This window comes from Suncus etruscus, chromosome 15 (assembly GCF_024139225.1).
Source record: "Suncus etruscus isolate mSunEtr1 chromosome 15, mSunEtr1.pri.cur, whole genome shotgun sequence".
In the NCBI taxonomy this organism is placed as follows: Eukaryota; Metazoa; Chordata; class Mammalia; order Eulipotyphla; family Soricidae; genus Suncus; species Suncus etruscus.
Window position 1 is genome coordinate 39,443,097 of NC_064862.1, and position 24,688 is coordinate 39,467,784.

Here is a 24,688-nt window from a genome sequence, read left to right on the forward strand (position 1 = left end):
AACGTGTTATTACATATTATAACATATTATATTCATATATGCATATTATATACATATTCTAATTATAGCATATTTATATCATTATTAGCACTTCTAAAATTTAAAAGAATCTTAAGTAAATAAATGACCAACATCCTCAGCAGTGAATAGTTTAGATCACTGTTTTTTGTTTTAGGGTATGCACAGTTAGTCTCAAGGCTCTTGCTCAGGGGTAAATTCTGGCAGTGCTAAGGTAACCATATATAGTCCCATATGTCAAATTCTGTTTGATTGCATGCGAGGCAAGTGCCTTAGCTCCTTTACTATTCCTACAGTGCTGCTTTTGCAGATATTAATACAGTGCTGTTATTAATAACAAACCAAATTTGGAGCCAAACATTCTTTAAAGTCTATAGCTATTTAAAATGAAAGTCAACTTGGGAAACCCCAGAATAGATTTTTTGTTTTTGTTTTTGTTTTTTGTTTTGTTTTTGTTTTGGGGCCACACCTGGCGGTGCTCAGGGGTTACTCCTGGCTGTCTGCTCAGAAACAGCTCCTGGCAGGCACAGGGGACTATATGGGACACCGGGATTTGAACCAACCACCTTTGGTCCTGGATCGGCTGCTTGCATGGCAAACGCCGCTGTGCTATCTCTCCGGACCCTGTTTTTGTTTTTATTTGGTTTTGGGCCACAAGCGGTGACACTCAGGGGTTACTCCCGGCTATGCGCTCAGAAATGGCTCCTGGCTAGGGGGACCACATGGGACACCAGGGGATCGAACCACAGTCCATCCTAGGCAAACATGGGCAAAGCAGACACCTTACCTCTAGCGCCACCATGCCAGCCCAGGATAGATATATTTCTAAACATTAATATGATTGTTATTTTGGATTTTGTTTGGTTGATTTTTGTTTTGGAATTGGGGGCTTGTTTAGGGACCATACTAAACAAGCTGCAGTCAGAGCTAACTCCTGGCTTTGTGCTCAAGGGACCATATGTAATGTAGAGTTCAAATTTGAATCACCTGCATCAAAGAAAAATGCCTATTCATGCACTGCTTTGCTATCTAATATGATTGATATATTATGCTATAGGTGGTTGTAACTGAAGTATTGTAATCGTCCTTTTCTTCCCCCTCAGTTATGTGTAATGTTTCCAAGGGCTAGATAGAGTATAGCATGTAATGTTTTTGCCTTGCACATGACCTCTTTCAATCCTGGAATGACCTATGTAAGAACTACTGGGAGTATTCCCTCAGAACAGGCCTAGAATAAACCCAGAGTACATCCAGGTGTGGCCCAAAAACACAAATAAAAATTGTTTTAAAGGAATTGTTTTCAGACAATAACAAATACTTTCTGGGGGAGAAAATTGTCTCAAAATGCTAAAGTCCCTAATCATCATCATCATCATTATCTCATCATATTAGTAAATCATCTGTATAATATAATAAGATTATATTATGCATATAATATAATGCCTAAAACCATCCCATAATTAATGACATTAAGGCATTTAAGTTCATTTAAGAATAAGTCCACTTGAAGAAATAAATCTATTTTATTAAGGGATTACCGTCTCCCTAAAATAATATCAAATGTTAAATCAGAGTTCAGAAAGACAAGTTTTAATTTTTAAATAATTTTTTGCTGTTTTGGGGTTGTACCATATCTGGCTGTGCTCAGAGCTTACTCCTAACACTCAGGTGTTAATCTTTTGGGTCTTCGGGGAACCATATATGTGCTAAAAATCAAACCTGGAGATTTGTTCAAGATAAGTAAACATCCACTGGCTCTAGAAAGAACAGTTTTTAAAGAAAATAAAGTTTACTAAATGGAATTAAATACCACATTCAAACTTGTATAGCTAAGAGATAAATCTAGAGTAAAATCTTTCCCAACAGAAACACCGAGAACAGAAAAAAATGATAATAAATTATAAATTTATTATAAATTCAATAAAATTATTGAAATTTCTCAACAGAAAATTCCAATGCATATGGCAAAAAAGTGCCCTAATTTAAGGGAAGGTCAATGGATAAAGATAAAAAATCTACTGTATTTTTCTCTATTAATTAAAGACTATTTCTACAACTCACCAAATCAGTATTACTGCTAATGAAAAAAATACAGACAAATGTATTTAAAATAAAGAGGCAAGGAAATTCTAACAGATTCCTTGAAAGAATTTTTCATCTCCCTAATTAAGAAAAGTCAATCACTAAAATTTCACTGAACAGGAATTTATAAAATAACCACATCTAATAATATCCCCAAAGTGCTAAATAATAATAGTACTTTGAAAATTCCCAATCTTTTGGTTTGTAAATTATATAGATAACATATCATTCCCCAATATAATAAATCTCATCAAGAAACTCATATTTCAGGTCCATCACATAAAATACTTAAAGAGGTCTTTAAATGTTATTCTGTTAGTAAGTACAAATATCCTCTCTCTTTCAATTTCACTTTTATAAGTGAAACAAATATTATTATATTATCCATTAAAATATACATGTAAAATTATATGAGCACTTCCTTGCTGGACTGTTCCGAGCATTCTAGGATTATTTTTTAACCATGATCTACTGCTATATATTCTTTTGGCTTTGAATGGTTCTATACATCATTTAGAGTAATTATTTTATGTGGTTTTGCAGTCCTAAGATACATCTATAAATAATTTTGACAGTTGGAAGCATTTGACCATTGGTCATAGTTTTCTGACTTAGTTTACAAGATCCTGTCCAAATGATTGGTAGTTTTAATCTCAGAGTCAGCTAGAAAAAAAATCCATTTCTGATCTATTATAATTGTATCAGTCAAGATTCTACAGAGAAAAGGGGCTGGAGCCATGGTGCAGCAGTATGGTGTTTGCCTGCACGTGGCTGACCTAGGATAGGCCATGGTTGGATCCCTAGCATTCCACATAAGGTTTCCCAAGCCAGGAGCGATTTCTGCGTGCATAGACAGGAGTAACCCTTGAGTGTCACAAGGTGTGGCCCAAAAACTAAAATAAGTAAATATATATATATATATGTATGTATATATATATATATAAAGATTCTACAGAGAAAGCAGAACTAATAATATGTAAATACAGTATATAAAATATATAGTACATTTTATGCTTTCCATAAAACAATGCATAAATCCTAATTTTGAAAGGCATGTGTAAATATATGACATATAAACATGTATGATTATACAGAAACAGTTTATTATAAAGAGTGGTCATATGTGATTATGGAAATTAAGAAATCCAAAATCTACAGTTTCTAATCTGAAGATTTAGAACTAACTGATGGTATAAATTTCAGCTGAAATTTACAGGTCTGTGAATTATCAAATTCAGCAGTATAGTTCTAGTACAAAGAGTGAGAGAGATCAGATGCAGAAACAGAAATTTCAATTTTTAGCCAAGGACAGAAAAGTCATATGCTTCATTCATAGAGGAAATGGATGAATTTCTTCTAATTTTATGTTTCAGCTTTTTACTTTATTCTGGTCTTTTACTGATTTTATTAAAGAACAATATAAATCAAAGTTATTATTGTATTTTAGACATATATGCTTATTTTAGACATATAAGATATATTTTAGACATACAAGTTTCTAGTACCAATTCCCTCAGGAGTGTCAACTTAACCTATCAATATTAAGAGAGTGTCTAATATATTCATTCATATATCTAAATGATAAACAAATCCAAAAGCATATCAGAGACATACCGAAAATATTTGACCCATTATCTGATGCTGAATGATCCTGTTATGTTGGTGTGTAAAATGAACCATCACAATAATTAAGAGAAAATCCAACTTGCCTATCCTGAATTACATATTTAAATCTGGAATTCACATTCACATTGTACAAGTTTTATTTTCTCCAAAGGCTAGTTATAGATTAATTTAGGTGGTTCAGAGTAGTTAGTTCATTTAAAAAATAATTTTCATTTTGATCCCTGAAGCATGAGCAAAAATTGTCATATATATATTAAAAAGTAAATAAGTATGCATTGTAAATTTATTTTTGTCTTTTTAACATAAGAAATTTTTAATAACTTGAATATTATTTTAGCACTGAATAATTGCATAGTTGTTTACTAATGTAGTATCATAGACACCATTTTTCCTTCCAGTAAACTTTTTTATAAAGTTATCATCTGATTTTGAAGAAATGAGGGAAAAGGACAGTGCTAGTTTTAGATATATTTTACTTTCATTTCTATCTAGAAAGAAACTAGTGTATAATAAATGCTGAACAACTAGAGGGAATAAAAAACCAGGTAACTTTATTAGTCACATTAAAATTTAATGACTCAACTGTGCAAGTTTAGAGTGGAAAACATTTTATAAGCATATGAAGATTCCATGTCAATTCAAATCTTTTTTACATAATTATGTAGAACTCAAAAAGGATCGAGTCTTATGAATACCAAATCTAAAGTCAACAATAACAGACTCGATACCCAATCTACAGCAAGCTGTACAAGGGGGGAACTGTTGCACTAGCATTACGGGGGTAAAGGAGGGAAATGTGGGATGCATGCTGGGAACAGGGGTGGAGGGAGAACAACACTGGTGATGGGAATGCCCCTCACTTATTGTCACTATGTGCCTCAAATATTACTGTGAGAGAATTGTAATTACCTTCGACCACAATAAAAAAAAAAAGGATCGAGTCTTACCAATGTACTAAAGTCACTATGCAAAGCAATCAAATAACAACAAAGGTTTTACATTATTCAAAAATAATGTTCAGTGATTGCATAATGGAACATAGAATTCAATGCCATGTTGCAAAAGTAAACAAGGAACTAAGGGAAACTTCTTCAACTTAATAAACATAATATAAATATTGATAATCTTTGAGTTCAGGAACTTCTTCCAAGAAGTAGTAAAACTCAGTTCATTTCTGCCAGATGACTAATGTCTCTATTTTCTTGCCAGCTATCAGAGAACACTTTAGCAATAAAGCAACCTTCTGATCCTTGTAATATGCCTGCTGCCAGTCACAGAGAAAGCTCATTTTTTTCAAGGCTAGAATTAATATCTCTCATACATTAAGTCTCTGGTTTTGGAAAGAATGTGGTAACAATAGTTCAAATATTAAGTTCAAATAGTTCAATAATTTAAATATTAAGTGATATTAATGCAGGAAAATCTCCCTATAATTTATTCCCCAAGAGAACTGCTTGAAAACCTTCGTTACAAAGTAAAATATATTAAGTCCTTTTTCTCTTTATTTATAATCCCAATATGAGAAAGAAGACCACCATATTTATTCATGGACCACTACTCAGAAAAGTAAAAGATTATACAGCAGTCTCCTGCAGGAGGCAGAAGGCTTTGGCAATTCAGAATTTTGTCTTATGCTTTCTACTTAGCATACAGCATCAGAATTTACCTGCTTTTTTTGAATTAAGTATTTATTGATATCGTTATATCTCTTGGTTTCAGTTTATTAATTTTCAGTATTTCTCAAAGAAACCATGCATGTGTTCTTTTTTTTTTTTAATATGGAACACTTCACAAATTTGCGTGTCATCTTTGCACGGGGGCTATGTTAATCTTCTCTGTATCGTTCCAATTTAGTATATGTGCTGCCGAAGCGAGCACACACACATGTGTTCTTAACTTATTAAAACTATACTCTACTTATTGGTCTATCTCATCCTAAAAAACACAGAATCACATTTATTTTATATATCCTCCAGACATATGTGCTGCAACTTGCAATGAATTTTGTTGTTTACAGTTTTTAATTCTAAGTCTGTTGCTATCATTAAAATCATATTAGTCACTGTTTGTTCAGTTCTTCCATTTATCTTCTGTTGACATTTTTGCTGTTTTATTTGGGGATCACATTCTGCAATGCTTAGGAGCTACTCAGAGTTTTGCACCCTGACAGTGTTTGGGATCATAAGGAATGCTGGAGATTGAACCCACATAGTTGTGTAAGGCAAACACCCTACCCACTATAATTTTGTTCTTGTTCCTTTCATTTGAATTTGATGATTCTTCAAATGTTTCACTGTGATCAGTTTCTTCTTTAAAAAGGATCCTTTCCTATATTTTGAGTCTATTAGTAATAAATTCTTTCCATTTTGTCATTAATAGAATCAGTTTTAGTAGATATAAAATCTTTCAGTTGTTCTAGGGTTTTTTTTTTCAAGCACCGTTTAAGTTTACATCCTATGTCTTAATTATATCCATGTGTCTCCGTTAAAGTTAGCCCTAGATCTTTCTGTTGCTCCTTTAAAGACATTATAGCTTTTTCTATCCATGAGATTTATTTTCCTTTACTCTTTAATAGTCTTTTGTTGTTGTTGTTGTTTGAATTTTTTGAGGGGAACCATACCTGACAGCACTCAGGGGTTACTCCTGGCTCTGTGCTCAGAAATCACTCCTAGCTGGCTTGGGGGACCATATGGGATGGCAGAAATCAAAGCCAGGTCTGTCCCAGGTCAGCCACATGCAAGACAACCAACCAACCACAATGTTATCTCTTCAGCCCATCTCTTTAACAGTTTTATTCTGATCTCCAAAGTGAAATTTATATTGTTTGCTTTGCTTAGAGACACAGTATGTGATGCTCAAGGATTTACTACTGGCTGTGCTCAAGGGAACATATGGGATACTAAGCATGAAATATGGGTCAGCAGCATGCAAAGCAACACTCTTCCCAACTCTCTCTCCAACCACCAAAGAATGACTTTCTTTTATTTGCTTTCTTGACCTTCACAGAATTTCTTATGTCTGTGGCTTGATATAATAAGGCATTATGGATAAATATCAAGCAACTATACACAACAACTGCCTACATATATACTACATATTATACTATGTATTATAATATACTACATATTGCCAGATATACTGCCAGAAATGCCAGACAATGAACCCTTTATACTTGGCTGTCTCCCTATTTTTCTCCTTTCTCTACTACCTCTGCTTCGTTTTTATCCTTTTTTAATAGAAAAAAATATGCTGCAGGTATTACAGACCAATAATCATTTACCTAATAAATATTAATTTTTCCTCATATTTATTTTCTGAACTTTCAACTTTGACTATCAGTGTTTTAGTCTAAATATTTATTCTGACCTTATTTTTGCTTTAATAATTCTTCCTTTGGCTACTTTAATAAAATCTGTTTCTAGGGCTGGAGAGATAGCATGGAGGTAAGGTGCCGGCCTTGCATGCAGAAGGATGGTGGTTCGAATTCCAACATCCCATATGATCCCCTGAGCCTGCCAGGAGCAATTTCTGAGCGTAGAGCCAGGAGTAACCCCTGAGTGCTGCTGGGTGTGACCCAAAGGGAAAAAAAAAACAAAAAATAAAAAATGTTTCTAATAACATTTATTTTTAGTCTGTTGGGAGGCCACTCCCAACTTATTTAGAGTCTCAGTCCTTGGGGATCATTTTTGATGGTATTCAAGAACCATTGTTATTGAGAATCAAACAAAGTCTCAAGCATACAAAGTAGCACTCTAGCCACTGGGGATAACTTTGGGGCCTTAATTTTTAATTTTAGAATCTGTGCATAATCTCTTTTTTATCATGCAGTTCTCTACAAAAAGTGTCCTTCTTGCTTTTTAATTATTAGAGCATAATAGTCAATAATAATGCTAGGAAGTACACAAAAGATCTGAAAATTCTTTGTTGGGTGAATACATGGCAGAAGAGCTTTCTAGAAAAGTGGAAAACTTCATTTGAAATACTTGCTCATTCTAGATGATTAGATTCAAACTGTATGTCGGTTTCATATGTTCAATTATTATAATAGAATAGGCTGGCTAATTTTGATGATCACATATCATATATTAATAACACTAACATTGAGAAAAACTAACTGGCTCCTTTACACCTTCAAAAGTAACTCCCTGCCAAGAAGGGTTGTTCCTTGTGGTTTTGTACTATAAATATTGCACCCACTTCAACCTTAATGATATTCCAATACTTCTCATCTACCTCTTGTTCCTTCTATTATTGCAATATTCTACAAAGAAGAGACTTATCCCAAATGCTAATCTCACATTTTAGGATTTTTCCTTGTGAAGTGACTTGACGTTTACATATTTCAATGTAGAAGGCTTTAGCTAAGGACATGGAAATCATAGCCCTTCCAAAATTTTTTCCATTTACTCAGATTCAAACTGTGGTTTACTAAAATGAATTATCTTTTTCCTCCCTGAGTCTGAGCAGGTAAGTATTAAAGGGGTTACCCAAATAATACAAATGATGGGAGGACTTCAAGTAATTTTTACTGAGTCAGTCACAGTCAAGGAGGCACTCCCACTTCAAGAAACCCATAAGAAATGCATGACTTTTTTCCTAGGTTTTTTTTTCTTTCACAAATGAAGAAAAAATATGCAGATTCCCATAGAGCAATCACTATTAAAAGGTATAAAAGGACTAATGGTACAGCCCTGTCTGAATGCTGAATAGAAGAGATGAACTCACACACTAGTAAAACAAGTGTCACTTGTATGGGACAGTTAAAGCTGCCAAATTTAAACAGGTTTTCAAGCAAACTAAGTTCAAATATATTCATTTATAACCAGATACTAATATTGACTCATCTACAGCTCTTCCCTGCTTTTCCTTGAGAGTAAAAAGATGTCAAAATATATCTTCTGCACACCAATTAAAAACATACTCCAATTTGCTTTCTTGTCACTTAGCAGTCATTTTAATATGAGATTAACAGTCACTTATCCTGAATGATAGTGTTGTGATCTTAATAGACTGAATTCTTTCGAACAGACAGGCTCAATTCATCTACCATAGTCAATACTCAGCAAAATGCCTCATATTCAGTATATCTAGTAACTCATAATGCCAAGTAAAATACATTAAAAAAATAAGTTTAAGTGGTCAATAGGTGACTCATAATTAAATGTGATCTCAGAAAGAAAATGGAATAGTTTTAATTTACTCAGTTTTATAGTCAAATTCTGCTTTTTATAGACTTCTATGGAAATGCTTAAAAGAATGTTGGCAGGGTAGCTGGACCACATGTAGGTGCCAGAGCAAGCTGTCAGTAGTCTTTTCATAATAGAGCAATGAAGACATTTTTCTCAAAACAGCACTTAAAGAAACACTATATATTCAGTAGCAGAATTTGTGATTAATTCCCATTCAAGTTATTGCACATGAGAAAACAGGCCCATCTTGCAATGACAAAACAATTGTTCCAGCATCTTGCAAAGACAAAACAATAATTACACTCCAAATCAGTATGAGAAGGATCAAATCAATAAAATTAAGCAGAAAGACAACAAAATGGATACTGCTCTTCTTACTTTTTACCCCAAATCAAATGCCAGAGTAACCAGAGACAATTTGAAAATTAAAAAAAGAAAAAGGAAGTCTTTCTTTATCTTTACATTCTGAGAGATAGTCTATAGGAGATATAGTCTACATGAAGATTAAGTTAAACTATTCAACCAATACCTATCAGATAATGACTATAACCAAAATATACAAAGCACTGACAGAATTTTACAAGAAAAAATTAATCCCATCCAAAATTGGGGAGAAGAAATGAACACTTTTCTCAAAGAAGAAATACAAATGACCCAAAAGACACATGAAAAAATGCTGCACAACACTAATCACTCAGGGAGAGATGCAAATCAAACAAACTATGGCAACATCACAAAAAATGAGAACAAGCAGTGCTGGTGGGATGTGGAAAGAAAGGAACTATAATTCACTGCTGGAGGGACTACTGGTCTAGTCCAACCTTTATGGAAAGCTCTATGGAGATTCCTCCAAAAACCTGGAAACTCGAGCTCCCATACAATCCAGCTATATCATTCCTATGGATATACATAAGAACACAAAATCCCTTCTTCACACCTATAATTCATTGCAGCACTATTTACTTGGAAACAACCCAGATGCCCTTCCAACAGATAAATGGCTAAAGAAACTGTCGGTACATATACACACTAAAATATTATGCAGCCATCAGGAGAGATGAAGTCATGAAATGTTCCCTATACACGGATGTACATGGGATCCTATTATCGCTGAATGAAATAAATCAGAGGAAAAGAGATAAATGCAGAATAGTCTCACTCATCAATGAATTTTAAGAAAAAAAAGACATTTTTGCAATAATTCTTAGAGATGAGGGCTGGAAGTTCCAGCTCACAACATGAAACTCACCACAAAGAGTGGTGAGTGCAGTTAGAGAAATAACTACACTGACAACTATCATAACAATGTGAATGAATGAGGGCAGTAGAGAAGGGAGATTTGAGACATTGGTGATCGGAATGTTGTACTGGTGAAGGGGGAAGGTATTCCTTACATGACTGAAACCCAACTACAATCATATATGTAATCAATGTGTTTAAATAAAGATATTAATAAAAAAAACTTATGGGCCCAGAGAGATAGCACAGCGGTGTTTGCCTTGCAAGCAGCCAATCCAGGACCTAAGGTGGTTGGTTCGAACCTGGTATCCTTTATTGTCCCCCGTGCCTGCCAGGAGCTATTTCTGAGCAGACAGCCAGGAGTAACCCCTGAACCCCTGAGCACCGCTGGGTGTGGTCCAAAAAACAACAACAAAAAAAAACCTTATAAATAGTTAATAAACAAGACATGAGCATCATAAAAATGTTTTAAATCTTTACTGAGAAAATAAATGGGATACTCAAGAATGTAGGCAAGGGAACTTGGGATAATGGTGGAGGGAAGCTGCATGTAGTGGAAGATGGGAATTTAAAATATTTATGCATGAACACTGCCATTATCAATATTATAAATCATAAGAATATTATTTTACATATATATTTATATACATAATTTCATATAAAATAAAATTCAAAATAAATAGTTGGGAGACTTTTTATTTTTTTCTTTCATATATATGTGGAGGAATGCATTCACATAATCACACTGCTAAGAATGGAATCCAGGAACTCAGTCGTGCTCTAATATTGTGTTACATTCTTTTTTTTTTTTTTTTTTTTTTTGGTTTTTGGGCCACACCCGGCATTGCTCTGGCTGTCTGCTCAGAAATAGCTCCTGGCAGGCATAGGGGACCATATGGGACACCGGGATTCGAACCAACCACCTTTAGTCCTGGATCAGGATTCGAACCAACCACCTTTGGTCCTGGATCGGCTGCTTGCAAGGCAAACGCCGCTGTGCTATCTCTCCAGGCCTTGTGCTACATTCTTAGTCCAAGATAGTTCTATTTTCTACTCCAACGATAAATTTTACTATTACTGTTTTATTCATTCACATTAAATCTAACACCTGAATTGTTTGTATCTGGTGGCTCAACATTTACACGCATATTTATTTTTATATAATAATATTTTAAAATATGTATTTATATAGTATATAATCAAGTATATATGTTGTTATATAAACACAACAATGCTCAGGTGCTACTATTAACTAGATGCCTGGGGTGAGAAGACAGTGCCAGAGGTCAAACTAGTTCCTCACATATTCAAGTGCTCTCTGAACTATAAGTTGGGTTTTTTAGTCATTGGTTATTGAGATCTGAGATATACAATACTACTAGTTACATATTTCATGCATATATATTCCTAACATCACACCAATCACCAGAGTGTGATTTTCCTCTATTGGTGTCCCAAGGGCCCCTCTCTAATACTCCCTCCCCAAAAAGCAAGCACAATGCTCATTCCAATGACTTTGGCCATTTGTTATTCCCTTGGTATGCTTCCTGAATTGCACAAATGAGAGAGCTATTTATTTAAAAAAATTTTTGTGAAGGTGAGATATAGATGAGTAAAGCTAAACTCCATATCTGGAAGAACCAGACAACTTCAATCCTTGATCTTCATTCTGTAGTAAGTTTCCTCTCAGCAGGCAGAAGCTGGTCCCCATTCTCTTGGAGTCAAGACTCCAATTTTTTATATAAATATAATATATTTATATAAATAATATATAATTTTTTGCCTCAAAGCCTATATTTTTTTCATTTTCTTCCTTTTTGTTTTAAGTTCATTATACTCAGTCATTTCTGAGTATGTGACTCAAAATCCAGCCAGAGACTAGCTGGAAAAGGTTGCAGTAAGGTTGGTCACTGGGTTCCTTGCAATCAGAAGGGAGATTAAGTGTGAAGGTGAAGAGTAAATCTAATTCAAGTCAGAAGAACAAAGTAAAGAACATGTCCTGACTTCATTAGGACTTCTTTGCACATCCATGCTATTCTCAGATCCAGAGACTCTCAGACAGGAAGGAAGGAAAGTGTTTATTAGACAAGTTTATCCTTGATCAGTTTGGAGAAAAATAGAAAAGCATCATAACTTTCTCCAAATTTAAGAGCATACAAGGGCATACAAATCCCTCAAGGACATTAGTTATTTAGTTTGGTAACCAGACATAAATCATGAAGCTCATCCTTGGTTAGACTCAGATTTTTAATACATTATGTCCTATATCAGATATTTTATGTAGAATAAAAGCTTCCTGAGAAGAAATATTTTGGATCTAGTTCTATAACTCTCCTAAGCAGAGTGTGATCATAATTCTAAGAATTTCTATCAAATAAATAAAACTTATGTGGAAAAATCTATTAAACATAAAATAGGCTTTTCAAAATATATTTTAATACTATTGTGCAAATAAAAGGTCCTGGATAATATGCCCCTACTTTAGATATTTAAAAGCTTATTAATTTATAACTATGTAATTTTTTTTTTTTGGTTTTTGGGCCACACCCATTTGATGCTCAGGGGTTACTCCTGGCTATGTGCTGAGAAGTTGCTCCTAGCTTGGGGGGATCATATGGGATGCCGGAGGATTGAACCACAGTCCATCCTATGCTAGCGCTTGCAAGGCAGACACCTTCCCTCTAGTGCCACTTTCCCGGCCCCATAACTATGTAATTTTAAATTTAGATACTACATACTTAATCTCTAAGTAGGCAGATGTAGACATAAAGAAATGCTTTTGTCAATTATAATATTCACATAAAATTATGACAAAAATAATAATATAAAATCCAAAGAGAATTTGTAACTATAATTCTAGTAATTATAAAATATACTACCACAATATATTTTTGACTCAAAATAAAAATTGATAATCAAGACTCAAGTCTCTAGAATTAATGTTTATTCGTGTTTTTTTTTGGGGGGGGGGGTCAGACTCAGCAGCACTCAGGCATTATTCCTGGATCTGCATTCAGAAATTGCTCCTGGCAGGCCTGGGGGAACCATAAGAGATGCCGGGATTCGAACTAACATCGGTCCTGGGTCAGCCACTTGCAATTCAAAGGCCCTATCGCTGTGCTAACTCTCCAGACCCTACGTTTATTATTAAACTGAGAATTACAACACCATGTAGCATCTGAAAACTCCTTTGCAAAATATCAGAACTTGTCTCTCTTCAATTTTGTTTATGTCATTATATAAAGAGTTTGAATAAGGGAAGCCGGAGAGATAGCAAGGAAGTAACGTGTTTGCCTTGCATGCAGAAGGGTAGTGGTTCGAATCCTGGCATCCCATTTGGTCCCCCGTGCCTGTCAGGGGCAATTTCTTTTTTTTTTTTTTTTTTTTTTTTGGTTTTTGGGCCACACCCGTTTGACGCTCAGGGGTTACTCCTGGCTATGTGCTCAGAAATCGCCCCTGGCTTGGGGGGACCATATGGGACACCGGGGGATCGAACCGCGGTCCGTTCCTTGGTAGCGCTTACAAGGCAGACACCTTATCTCCAGCGCCACCTTCCCGGCCCTGTCAGGGGCAATTTCTGAGCGTAGAGCCAGGAATAACCCCTGAACGCTGCAGGGTGTGACAAAAAAAAAAAAAAACCAAAACCAAACAAACAAAAGAGTTTGATTAAAAACTTACAATACCCCTTTTAGTGTTCAATACATCTAAATCATTCACCCTGAAATTCTCAATTACTATAGATGATATTTTAACCACTTTTACTGTTTAAAATAGTTGTATTCCAGTCATTTTAGAGTCACGGCTCTTCCAGGAAAAAATATCAAGAAATTTTACATAAAATCTTAGGGATGCTATATTTCACCAATTAAGAATTTATTTCATAGAGGCAGTAGGAGTAGAGCATAAGGATAAAATATATATTTGGTTAAACTCTGTAGGTGTCATCTTCAATTAAATTTTACTTAATTTCATAGGATACAAAAGACATCATTTTAAGAGTTCTATTGACATTTTCACGAGAATGCTTAAAGCAACCACACATGCGTATAAACCTAAATGTAAAGAAAAGTTAAACACAACACCACAGAGAATCTAGAATTACTAAACTTTATTTTCAAGTACTAAAATTAAAGCAGGTACATTCAAAAAGTTTCACCAGAATGGATTATGAGTAAACTGACAGAATCATTTAGGATCCCAGCCTTTATGACCAACATGTTCATTAAGTACTCAAGAAATATGTCACACTGGACATCTAATTTTTACTATGTTTTTATAACAGGTTGATTTGACTTTCACTGTTTCACTTTGATATCAAAATCCAATTAATTAGCATATTTTATCATAATTATAACAAAGAATTATAAAGTCAAAGAAATATTGTTATGTATTTCCTTGGAGCATTCTTCCAAATCATTATGTGGAATTCAAATTATTTTTAATTCTTTATAAAAAATAAACCAAAATATGTTTAGGTTATCATTATTCTTTCTCCCCCAATAGCATTTCATACCAATTAATAAAATATCTCCTACAGGCTAGATTGTTCGCCCCTTCTAGCTCCTGAAGGCACTGACAATATTTTGGGTAAGAACAAAGAGGCACAATGGTATTAACGAGATTTGAAAGTGATTAAGTGTTCTGAATTTAAGAAAGTATTTTTACCCTTCTATGCTCAAAGTAATCAAATAAATACGGTCTTTTTTTTTGTACAATATCCTCAGGCTCCTGCTTTCTATTTCTGATTCATTTGCTCCCTCACATCATGATCTGACATCCATTTTTAATCTAATTTCACCCATGTAAACATGCTGCGCAAAGGGCAAGAACAGATGTATTCTTACTGACATCACCCACTACCAGAGCTGCAATTTGTTGATCTGACTGCTTACTGTGACTAATTTAAGAAAGATCAGCAGCATTATACTCAGAATAGTATACAAATGAGCAGATTTCAAGAGTAAAAGAGTCAAGAACAATATTAAAAATATGTCTATTTGGATCTTATTTTCTCGGCAAAAAATAACCAGCTATTCAAAGAATTACTGAAAAATATACTTTCAGGGTTCCAAGTTCAATAAAATACCTAATTTAGTAAACCTGTTTGCTGATATCCTGGAGTATAAGGAAGTGATAGTTTTTGACAATAGCAGTGAGTCAGCTAAAAATTTCTGGGATCTAGCAGACACTGAACATTTGAATTTGAAAGTAAAATTACCAAAATATTAAAGTAGAGCAATACTCATTAATTTTTGACTTCTAATCCTTAGCAGGAATAAGTTATTTCAATCTACACACTGCTACATCATTTCGAATGCATAGAAAAAAGGCTAGAGAGAGAATAAGGGGGAAACAGGGGGGATCCTGTTTGCCTTGCATGAGATTAACCCTGCTTCAATCTCCAGCACTGCATATGAAACTCCTGAGCACTGCTAGGAATGATCCATAAATAATCAGAAGTAAGCCCTAAGCACTGCCAAGGCATGGTTCTCAGACCAAATTAAACTTTGATACAGTTTAGACTCACTTCTCCAAAGCTTAATGCTCTACCACATCTTTTCTATCCACAGGTCCAGAGTCCCTCAAATTTTTCTATAATATCTGATTAGCACTGCCTCCTGTAAGTGATAAAGATAATAATTAAAAATTAATCTCATATATCAAATTTTAATATCGAATCTTCACAACTATTCTACAAAGTAGAAACTAATATTGAAGCTGCACTTTACAAAGGGTAAAATAATGTTTTGTGAGATTTTTCTTTTTCTTTTTTGTTTTTGGGCAATAGCTGGCAGTGCTCCAGAATTACTCTTGGCTCTTTGCTCAGAAATCACCTCTGGCAGGCTTGGGGGACCATATGGGATGCCAAGAATCGAACCTGGGTGATTGCGTGCAATACAAATGTCCTTGTGCTATTGCTTCAGCCCCAAGGATGAAACAATGTTTATATGATTTTAGTGATTGGTACAAATCACACATTTTTTATACATATTTATTTAAGTACCATAATTACAAGCATGTTTGTAGTTGGGTTTCAGTCATAAACAGAATACCCACTTCACCAGTGCAACTGGTGAATTCCCACCACCAATGCCCCTCTCTTCCCCCACCCTGCCTGTATTGTGACAGGCATCCTACTTCTTCATTTTTTAACATTTTCATGCTAGTTGTTAGTGTAGTTATTCCCCTAACAGCGTTCACTACTCTTTGTGGTGAGCATTAAATTTAGAGTCAGTTCTTTAGGCCCTTTCAGCCCTTAACTTTATTGTCTCTGGGCTTTATTACAATAATGTCTTTAATTTTTCTTAAAACCCACAGATGAGTGATACTATTCTGTGCCTATCTCTTTCCCTCTGACTTATTTCACTCAGCATAATAGTTTCCATGTATAGGAAAGTTTCATGACTTCATCTTTCCTGATGGCTGCATAATATTCCATTGTGTATATGTACACAATTGTTAAGTGGCAGAGTTGACATCATACCCAGGTTTGTGGAATGCTAGAATCTATTCCTTTAAACTATAAATCACTATAGTGCCAGCAAAAAATATCAACAGACTCTAGGAATCTTTGGTTTAAGAGATTTCTTTAGCAAATTGGGACTAAAAATCCTGTGGCAAAAATTATTCTTGGTCCATAGGCATACCATAGCAAGAAACATACACATTCTCCTTTAGTTTCATGGCTATTTCCTCTAATTTTATACTTCACTCTATTCTTGCTTACACTTCTTTGCCTACCCATGGACTGAACTCTTCAAATGACATAGAGTGGCAGCATAAATTATAAAACAAAACTCTATCATGGTCTATCTACAAAAGACTCAACTATATTCTGCTTATAAGAGATCAAAGTGAAGAAATGAAAAACTGTACTTGAAGTCAATGGAAAAATTTAAAAGATAGGAACTGCTATACTGACATCAAATAAAGATTTCAGCCTAAAAAATACTTAGATGACAAGCATTAAGGAATGATAAAGTGATCACTATAAAAAGTTTTAGCAAGTATTATTATGAATGCACCCAAAAAAGCAGCACTGAAATGAATAATAAAAACAAAATATTAACAAGTATAAAGGAAGGCTCTGTAGCATATAATAGTAATATATAATATATATTAATATATAATATATAATAGAAAATAATAATAAGGAACTATAATATACACTAATAGCAATAAATAGATCATCCAGACAAAAAAACAATAATGAAACAGCTCTAAAATAAACAAATTAGATAAATGGACTTAATAAATACTTAGAAAGCATCCCACCTCACAACAATAAATTGTTTTCAAAGCTAAATTAGATTATTTTCAAGGGCAGATACTATGTTGGCTTACTAAACAAATTTCTATAAATTTATGAATAACTGAACATCACACCAAGCATCTTTTCAGAGAATGGTATGTAAAACTAGAAATCAACAACAACATAAAAGAAGGGAGCAAAGCAGATTTTAAGTATTAATGTTCCATATTGAGAGCCAGTCCCTCCAGCCCCCATCTCTGGGCATTATTACAATAAGGTCTTTTGTTTTTCTTAAAACCCATAGATGAGTGAAACTATTCTATGTCTGTCTCTCTCCCTCTGACTTATTTCACTCAGCATGCTAAATTCCATATACATCCATGTATAGGAAAATTTTATGACTTTCCTGATGGCTGCATAATATTCCATTGTGTATATGTACCACAGTTTCTTAAGCCACTTATTTCTTGAAGGGCATCTTGGTTGTTTCTATATTCTGGCTATTGTAAATTGCACTGCAATGAATATAAGTGTGAGGAAGGCATTTATGTATTGTGCTTTTGTATTCCTAGGGCATATTCCTAGGAGTGATTCAGCTGGATAATATGGGACCTCAATTTCTAGTCATTTGAGGAATCTCCATATTGTTTTCCATAAGGCTAGTTAGTTTAGTTAAAGAAATGACTACACTAACTGTATGATAATGTTAATGAGTAAGAGAAGTAGAATGACTGTCTCAAATACAGGCAGGGGTGGGGAAGAAGGGATATGGGATGCATTAGTGGTGGTAAAGTTGCACTGGTGAAGGGGGTGTTGTTTTTATGACTTAAACTCAACTATAATCATGTATGTAATCATGGTGCTTAAATAATAAAAATATAAAAAAATAATAAATTTTTAAAAATCATGATAGGCCAGAGAGAACAGCAGCAGACAGGGTGCTTGCTTTGTTCCAGGTCAATCCAAATTTGATTCCTGGCACCCCTTGTGGTCCCCCAAGCAGCACCAAGGGTGATTCAAGAATAAGCACTTAGCACAGCTGGTTGTGGTCCAAAAAGAAAAATAAAATAAATCAGGAAATTTAAAGAAAAAATATTAGTGTTCCCTAATATTGTGCTCTTAACCTCTTCTTCACTGATTAGTTATTCTTGTAGTTTTAAATTTCAAGTTTGCAAACTAGTCTAAACTGCATACATTCCCTGTCATTCTGTCATAAACCTATGATCACTAACACAACTGAATTCAATAACTTGCAGATACCAGTGTGTAGGTAGGTATAAAAGGGATTTTAAAAAAGTACCGAGATATCAATACTTTTTCAGTCTTTCCAAAAGAGTACCCAAATTGGTATTATAACTCCATCTTCTTCATCAAGCACTCTTTCTTTCAGTTATTATCAGTAAATCTCTGATCTAGAACCAATTCCAAACTCTGTCAAAGTGGCAGGTTCGTGGCCAGAGAGAGTTCTTAGAGCTGATGCTTGGAGCAGGGTTCCTCAAACTTTTTAAAAAGGGGGTCAGTTCACTGTCCTTCAGACTGTTGGAGGGCCAGAATATAGTAAAAACAAAAATTATGAACAAATTATATGCACACTGCATATATCTTATTTAGAAGTGAAGAAACAAAATGGGAACAAATACAATATGTGGCCCACGGGCCGTAGTTTGAAGACCCCAAAGTTTCGAGGCTAGAGACCAGTACCACATGGTCTCCCAAGAACTATCAGAGAGTGAATCTTGAACATCAAGTTTCATTAAGCAATTCCACATGAAGCTCAAAAACCAAAAATACTAATTTAATCCTATAGAAATGTAATCCTGTATAAATAAATAGCAGGCCTCAAAATCCAAATTTCTTGTTTGATATCTCATAGACCCTCTGGTTAACTAGATGTTATATTTTAACAATCATGTCAAAGAACCACGACTATAGTCTTCTCAGCCAGTTTCCCTGACTCATACTGTCCACTTCTGCTCTAGGCATTTCCTGCCCAGTAAAGTTACTGTTTTAAAGGATTCTGAACATTTCATCTCCATCCCCTCTAAAACTACCTTCGAGTAAATATTAGATTACATGTACTGTGCATGGTCTCTAAACGTCAACCAAATTCCTTGCATCTGCATAGTTTTGCACTTTATTTTCCTTGACCCCCTCCATAATTTTGGAAAAAATGCTATTCCCAAAACACAAGTCGCCCCTTTAAAAGAAAACAGAAGAATGTTTAAACAGAAGAGTTTAAAATTAATTCCTCATACTAAAAGCCTTATAAATTCCCTATCATCTTTTTTTTATTCTTTTTTTGGGGGAGGACTGCACACCCAATGATGCTCAGGGGCTACGCCTGGCTCTGCACTCAGAAATTGCTCCTAGCTTGGAGAACCATATGGGATCCCGGGGTTTCTAACTGCGGTCCATCTTAGGTCAGCCGCAAGCCAAGCAAATGCCCTACAGCTGCACCACCGCTCCACCCCTAAATTCCCTATCATCTTTTATGCAAGCTTTACTAACACTATGGTTAGTAACAAATCCTTCCTAGTCTACAGAAAGCATCAATTTGAGTTTAAATAATTTTCTGGTGTCTGTATTTAATACAAACCATAACTACCCAGTGATAATAAGTAATAGTAATAAAGTTTCAAAGTGACTTTTTCTCAACGTTAAATGTTTTTTGTATCTTTCTTTTAACTATAAAAAGTAAAAATGTATTAAATCATCATTGCCTAAGTACATATGTCAAATGAAAAATTCACACAATAAGGATATAAATCAAATGATCTAAACAACACATTCTCATTAAAATATTAGTGACTTTTTTAAGTTATTATATTCATCCATTGTTTTTATTAAGGTAAAGCAGAGATTTCAAATAGTACTAAATATTTATATTATCTTTGTGTCATTTGTACTCTATTCGCAGTGGATTAAAACTATCTGGACCTAAGCTCAATACAAATATTATTAATATAAAAAAAGTATTATGATCACACAGTATTAGAAAAAGTGACCAGTTTTATTAATTACGCTGATAAATAGCAGATCACAGAAGAAGACTGAAATCCTGTGCAATTTGGAACTAAATTTAATATGTGTTTGAACTGAACTTAATATTAAACATGATAGAGAATTAATCAAATCTACTGGACATTTAATGAAGTTTAATGAAGTGTGTTCTCTCCTCCTACTCAATTTATTTTGTTTGATAGTTCTAACCGTGCTTTAATGAGATATTTTTTAGTTCTACTGATAGGTAATGAAAAATTTAGCAAAGCCCAATAAGGCAAAAAAAAAAAAATCTTTACCAGTTTAGTGAACAAATAAATGTTAGTGATCCATTTTGTAATATGTAAACAGACCTAGCTGAGATATTATACACTTAAAATTACTGGAAAATTATATTGTTTGCTTTGTACACATCTTACCCAAATTCAAATTCTGTAATCTCAATCCACCAAGCATGTCACGAACAATTCCTGAGTACAGAGCCAGAAATAAGCTCTAAACACCACCAGGTATGGATCCCCACAAAAAGAAGCAAAACAAACAAAAATTATATTGGATTGAAGAGAAAGCCAACAGGATCATTTTACATGTGGGAGGCTCAGGTTCAATTCCAGGCACTCTATGATCCCTTCAACACCCTCAGAAATGACTTCTTAAAACTGAGCCAGGAGTTACCCTAAGCAACACAAAATCTGGCTGAAAATTCAAAGACATAGGGGTTGGGGAGGTAGTACAATGGGAAAGGTTCTTGCCTTGCACACAGCCAATCCAGTTTGATCACAGGTATCACATGGGGTCCTGTGAGGACCACTGAGAGTGATCTTTGACCAAGGAATAGAAATAAGCTCTGAGTACTACTAGGTGTGTTTCAACTCCCCCATAAGAATCAAATAAATTTAAAAATATATATTAATGAAAAAAATGCCAGAGCTCCAGATACAAGACTTTGGCACCAACCTCCGCTGTTCTTCACCATGTTCTCCTGATGGGACAGTAAGGCATTCATCCATGTGTCCATGCAACAACCTGAGAACATCACCACCTATTAGATACCCTAAAAGAATTGAAAACATTAACATTTAGTCTTCTGTGGTTAGATGTGGATAGCAGGGCAAAGTATCCATTTCAATCTTCCATTTCCAGAAAAAAATATAAGCCGAGCAAGACTTAACTACTTGGCCCAAATCAGGTGTCAGTTGTTGCCTCTGGGCCAAGATTTCTAATTCACAGTTACTGATATTGCCAATAGATTAAATTGCTTCAACCCCATAAATGAATCCATAAAATACACAAGCATAGATAGGCTCAGATTTGAGCCAAGATAAATGAGGACAACTTGAACAAACAGGTATTTCCCCAGTAACCACTAATGTTTAAAATACTGTTGTTATCTGGCTCTAAGTCTTCTATTTGCAAGATAAGAAATCTTAACAATAGCCTAAAAAGCAATATCCTGAAGGACAAATCACTGGAAAAAAACAACCCCTCAAACATAGCACATAAAAACACATCTCATAGTAGTATAAACAGAAGGAAAGGTGAATCTTAACATGAATTTCACTTCTAAATAACAACTGAAATTCAGAAATGTCTTAAGTTCTTAAGTATCAGTAATGTAGAATAGTTTGACAGGCTCTAATTAACGCTCAGCTCATTATCATAATTCCAAAAAACGATCATCAACTGTTCATCCAGAACAAAGCTTCTCATCCAAGTGAAGTTTTTACCTTGGGCTGCTTCACTTCCTGAGCTGATTGGGGCCACGCTCCAGAGAGTTTGCTGGAATGCAGCATCCACATGCAAGCTGCCGTTGCCATAAGACAAGTGCTGCATTGGAGACAAGAGAAGCATCTCTTTAGGCACTTGGTAAGTCTTAACATCTAAAAGCTTTCGGCAAACACAAACATAACTTTACAGACATACAAATTTCCACATAGATCATCTATTTCAACCCTATCACTCAAAACATAAGACTAGTGGAGGAAAGGGTTTCTTGTTGACTTAAGAAGTATTTTTCAGCTCCATTTTAAAGAGTTGCTTCCCCAAGTCATACCATTAAAATCAAAATAAGGTTTCTCTATGTGTAAAAATATTTTGATAATAAATTAGGGAAAAAACTTCTGGATGCATGCTTTAACCATTGAGAACTATTACTTGTAATTTGATCTGTAGGTAAAGCATTTTTTATCATTTTTTTTTATCTGCGATTAATCCTTTGATGGTACTATTTGCTAATAGGTATCTACAACCAAGAAAAAAAAATCCTCCAAAACAAACATACTCCAAACTTCATATTTCTCCTCTTAAGAATTACATTAATGTACTTAATACTTTCAAAAAATTTCATGTATGTGTGTATGTATGTATATATTTGGGGGCCACACCCAGTAGTACTCTGGATTTGATCTAGTTTTGTACTCCAGTATCACTCCTGGAAATACTCCATGAAACATCAGTACCAGGGAATGAACCCAAGTTAGTCCTGTGCAAGGCAAGCTCACTGCCCTCTGTACTCCAGTCTGACCATAATATGTATTTTGTGTAGATTGAAAAACAAATATGGCCAAATGCCTTACTTATTTTTGGAGTAAATATTTTGTACCTCTAGAATTTCAAATACTCCTGTAGCAAACACCTGTTTTCTTGTTGTCCTTTTCTGAAATAGCTCCAATAATAATGAAAAGTCTCTGCATAGCTATCTCAGTGTAGATGAGAATTTCTACTTCTCCAGATTTTCATTAGTGATATGAAAAGGGATCCTATCATGAAATTGTTACACTGGCATATTCCATAGGTCTTTCAGTATTTAGTATTTAGTATGCATGCAAATATCTCTTGAATAATTTTCCAATTAATAAGACTAAGTATTTTCCAGTTGATGCATCAGATTCAGCACTAAATTACTTTTACTCTTCCTCCTGTTGGTCAACTGTCTACTTTTGACAAACTCTTCTTGATCACAGTATGACTTTCTCACACATGTCCAGATAAAATTCCTTTTTTTAACTAATTTCTTGCCCAATAAGTTTGAATTTTTAACTATTGACAAATAAGTCATGTTGCATCTGCTTCTACATTTTCAAAAAATATTTTACTTCACAGAATATTTGCACAATGTAACTGTTCAGGGTATTTTTCCTTTCATTCACTTGTAAACAATCTGGCATAAATTTGTCATGAGAGAACGTTGCATTCAAAACAGTATAATTGTAAATTTTGCTCTATTACAATTTTATTGACTTATACTTTGTTTATGAACAATGCTATAAACCTTGGGGACCATGGTGTCACATCTCTGTCAAGTTTCATCACACCACCACTGAGTTCAATGTCAGAAAAGTTTGCATCCTAAATATCCTTATTTTCAATGGACTGAGTCAATAATAACTAGTAATAATAATAATAACTACAAGCACATAGGGATATACACAGAGACACACATACATCAAATATACACACACACACATATATATATATATATATATATATATATATATATATAAAATAAATATTAAACAAGGGCTGACCATAGTACCACAGGTAAGGTACTTTCCTTTCATGTGGCTAACCTAAGTTTGATCTCTGACATCCCATAAGGCTCCCCAAGTACTGTCAGGAGTAATTCCTGATTATCGTTGGATATACTCCAAAAAGAGTAAAAATCAACCCACCCCTGCAATAAACAAGGTAATATGATCCAAAATGCCAATGTTTATATTTTTGCTTTTTAATTTGAGGGGAAAATCATGCCATATCACAACAGATTTGTTAATTTGACATAGTTTATTGAGTAGATTATGTGGAAAGCTCTGTGCTAAATAAAACATTACTTCATCTTTGGGTTCTTATGAACTAGAAGGGAGGATAAATTATACATACAAAATACTGAAAATTGGGATTTTTAAAAATAGTATATAAAATGTAATCAATATATTATAGAAATTGAGAAAACGGGACACTTTTAGACACTTATGTCCTAACTTGAACAGTTCCATCAGAGGGCCTTGAAAACAAGTGGCAATTCCTCAAGAAAGCGGGAATGCATTGCTTGGGGTGAGTGGACTGAGGAGCCAGTAGGACAATTTTGACCTCAGCCTCATGTCTATATAGAGAAGCTGTCTTAAAATAAATCTGTTCAATTAGTGGATTTGGATATGTTCATTCATAATAATAATAATAGGTTATATATATATATTTATAATATGCCTCAAATTTTAAAATCAATTTGTACATTATAGGGTTTTTTAATTTAATTTAATTTTATTTATTAATTAAATAAATT

General features: G+C 34.2%; 1 protein-coding gene and 1 non-coding gene across 2 annotated transcripts in view; both read right to left on the bottom strand.

Annotated features, from left to right (window-relative positions):
- Window positions 1–24,688, bottom strand: part of RYR2 (ryanodine receptor 2) — a 685,578-nt gene that overhangs the window by 389,391 nt on the left and 271,499 nt on the right. Inside the window, exons 9-10 of the mRNA XM_049789034.1 lie at window positions 22,134–22,233; window positions 21,364–21,460 (exon numbers count right to left, since the gene is read on the bottom strand). Coding sequence (XP_049644991.1) covers window positions 21,364–21,460; window positions 22,134–22,233 — 197 coding nt within the window. The remainder of the gene's footprint in view (window positions 1–21,363; window positions 21,461–22,133; window positions 22,234–24,688) is intronic.
- LOC126031776 (U6 spliceosomal RNA) lies at window positions 5,499–5,604 on the bottom strand. The gene has a single exon (XR_007503606.1). It is a non-coding gene; the product is annotated as a U6 spliceosomal RNA (small nuclear RNA).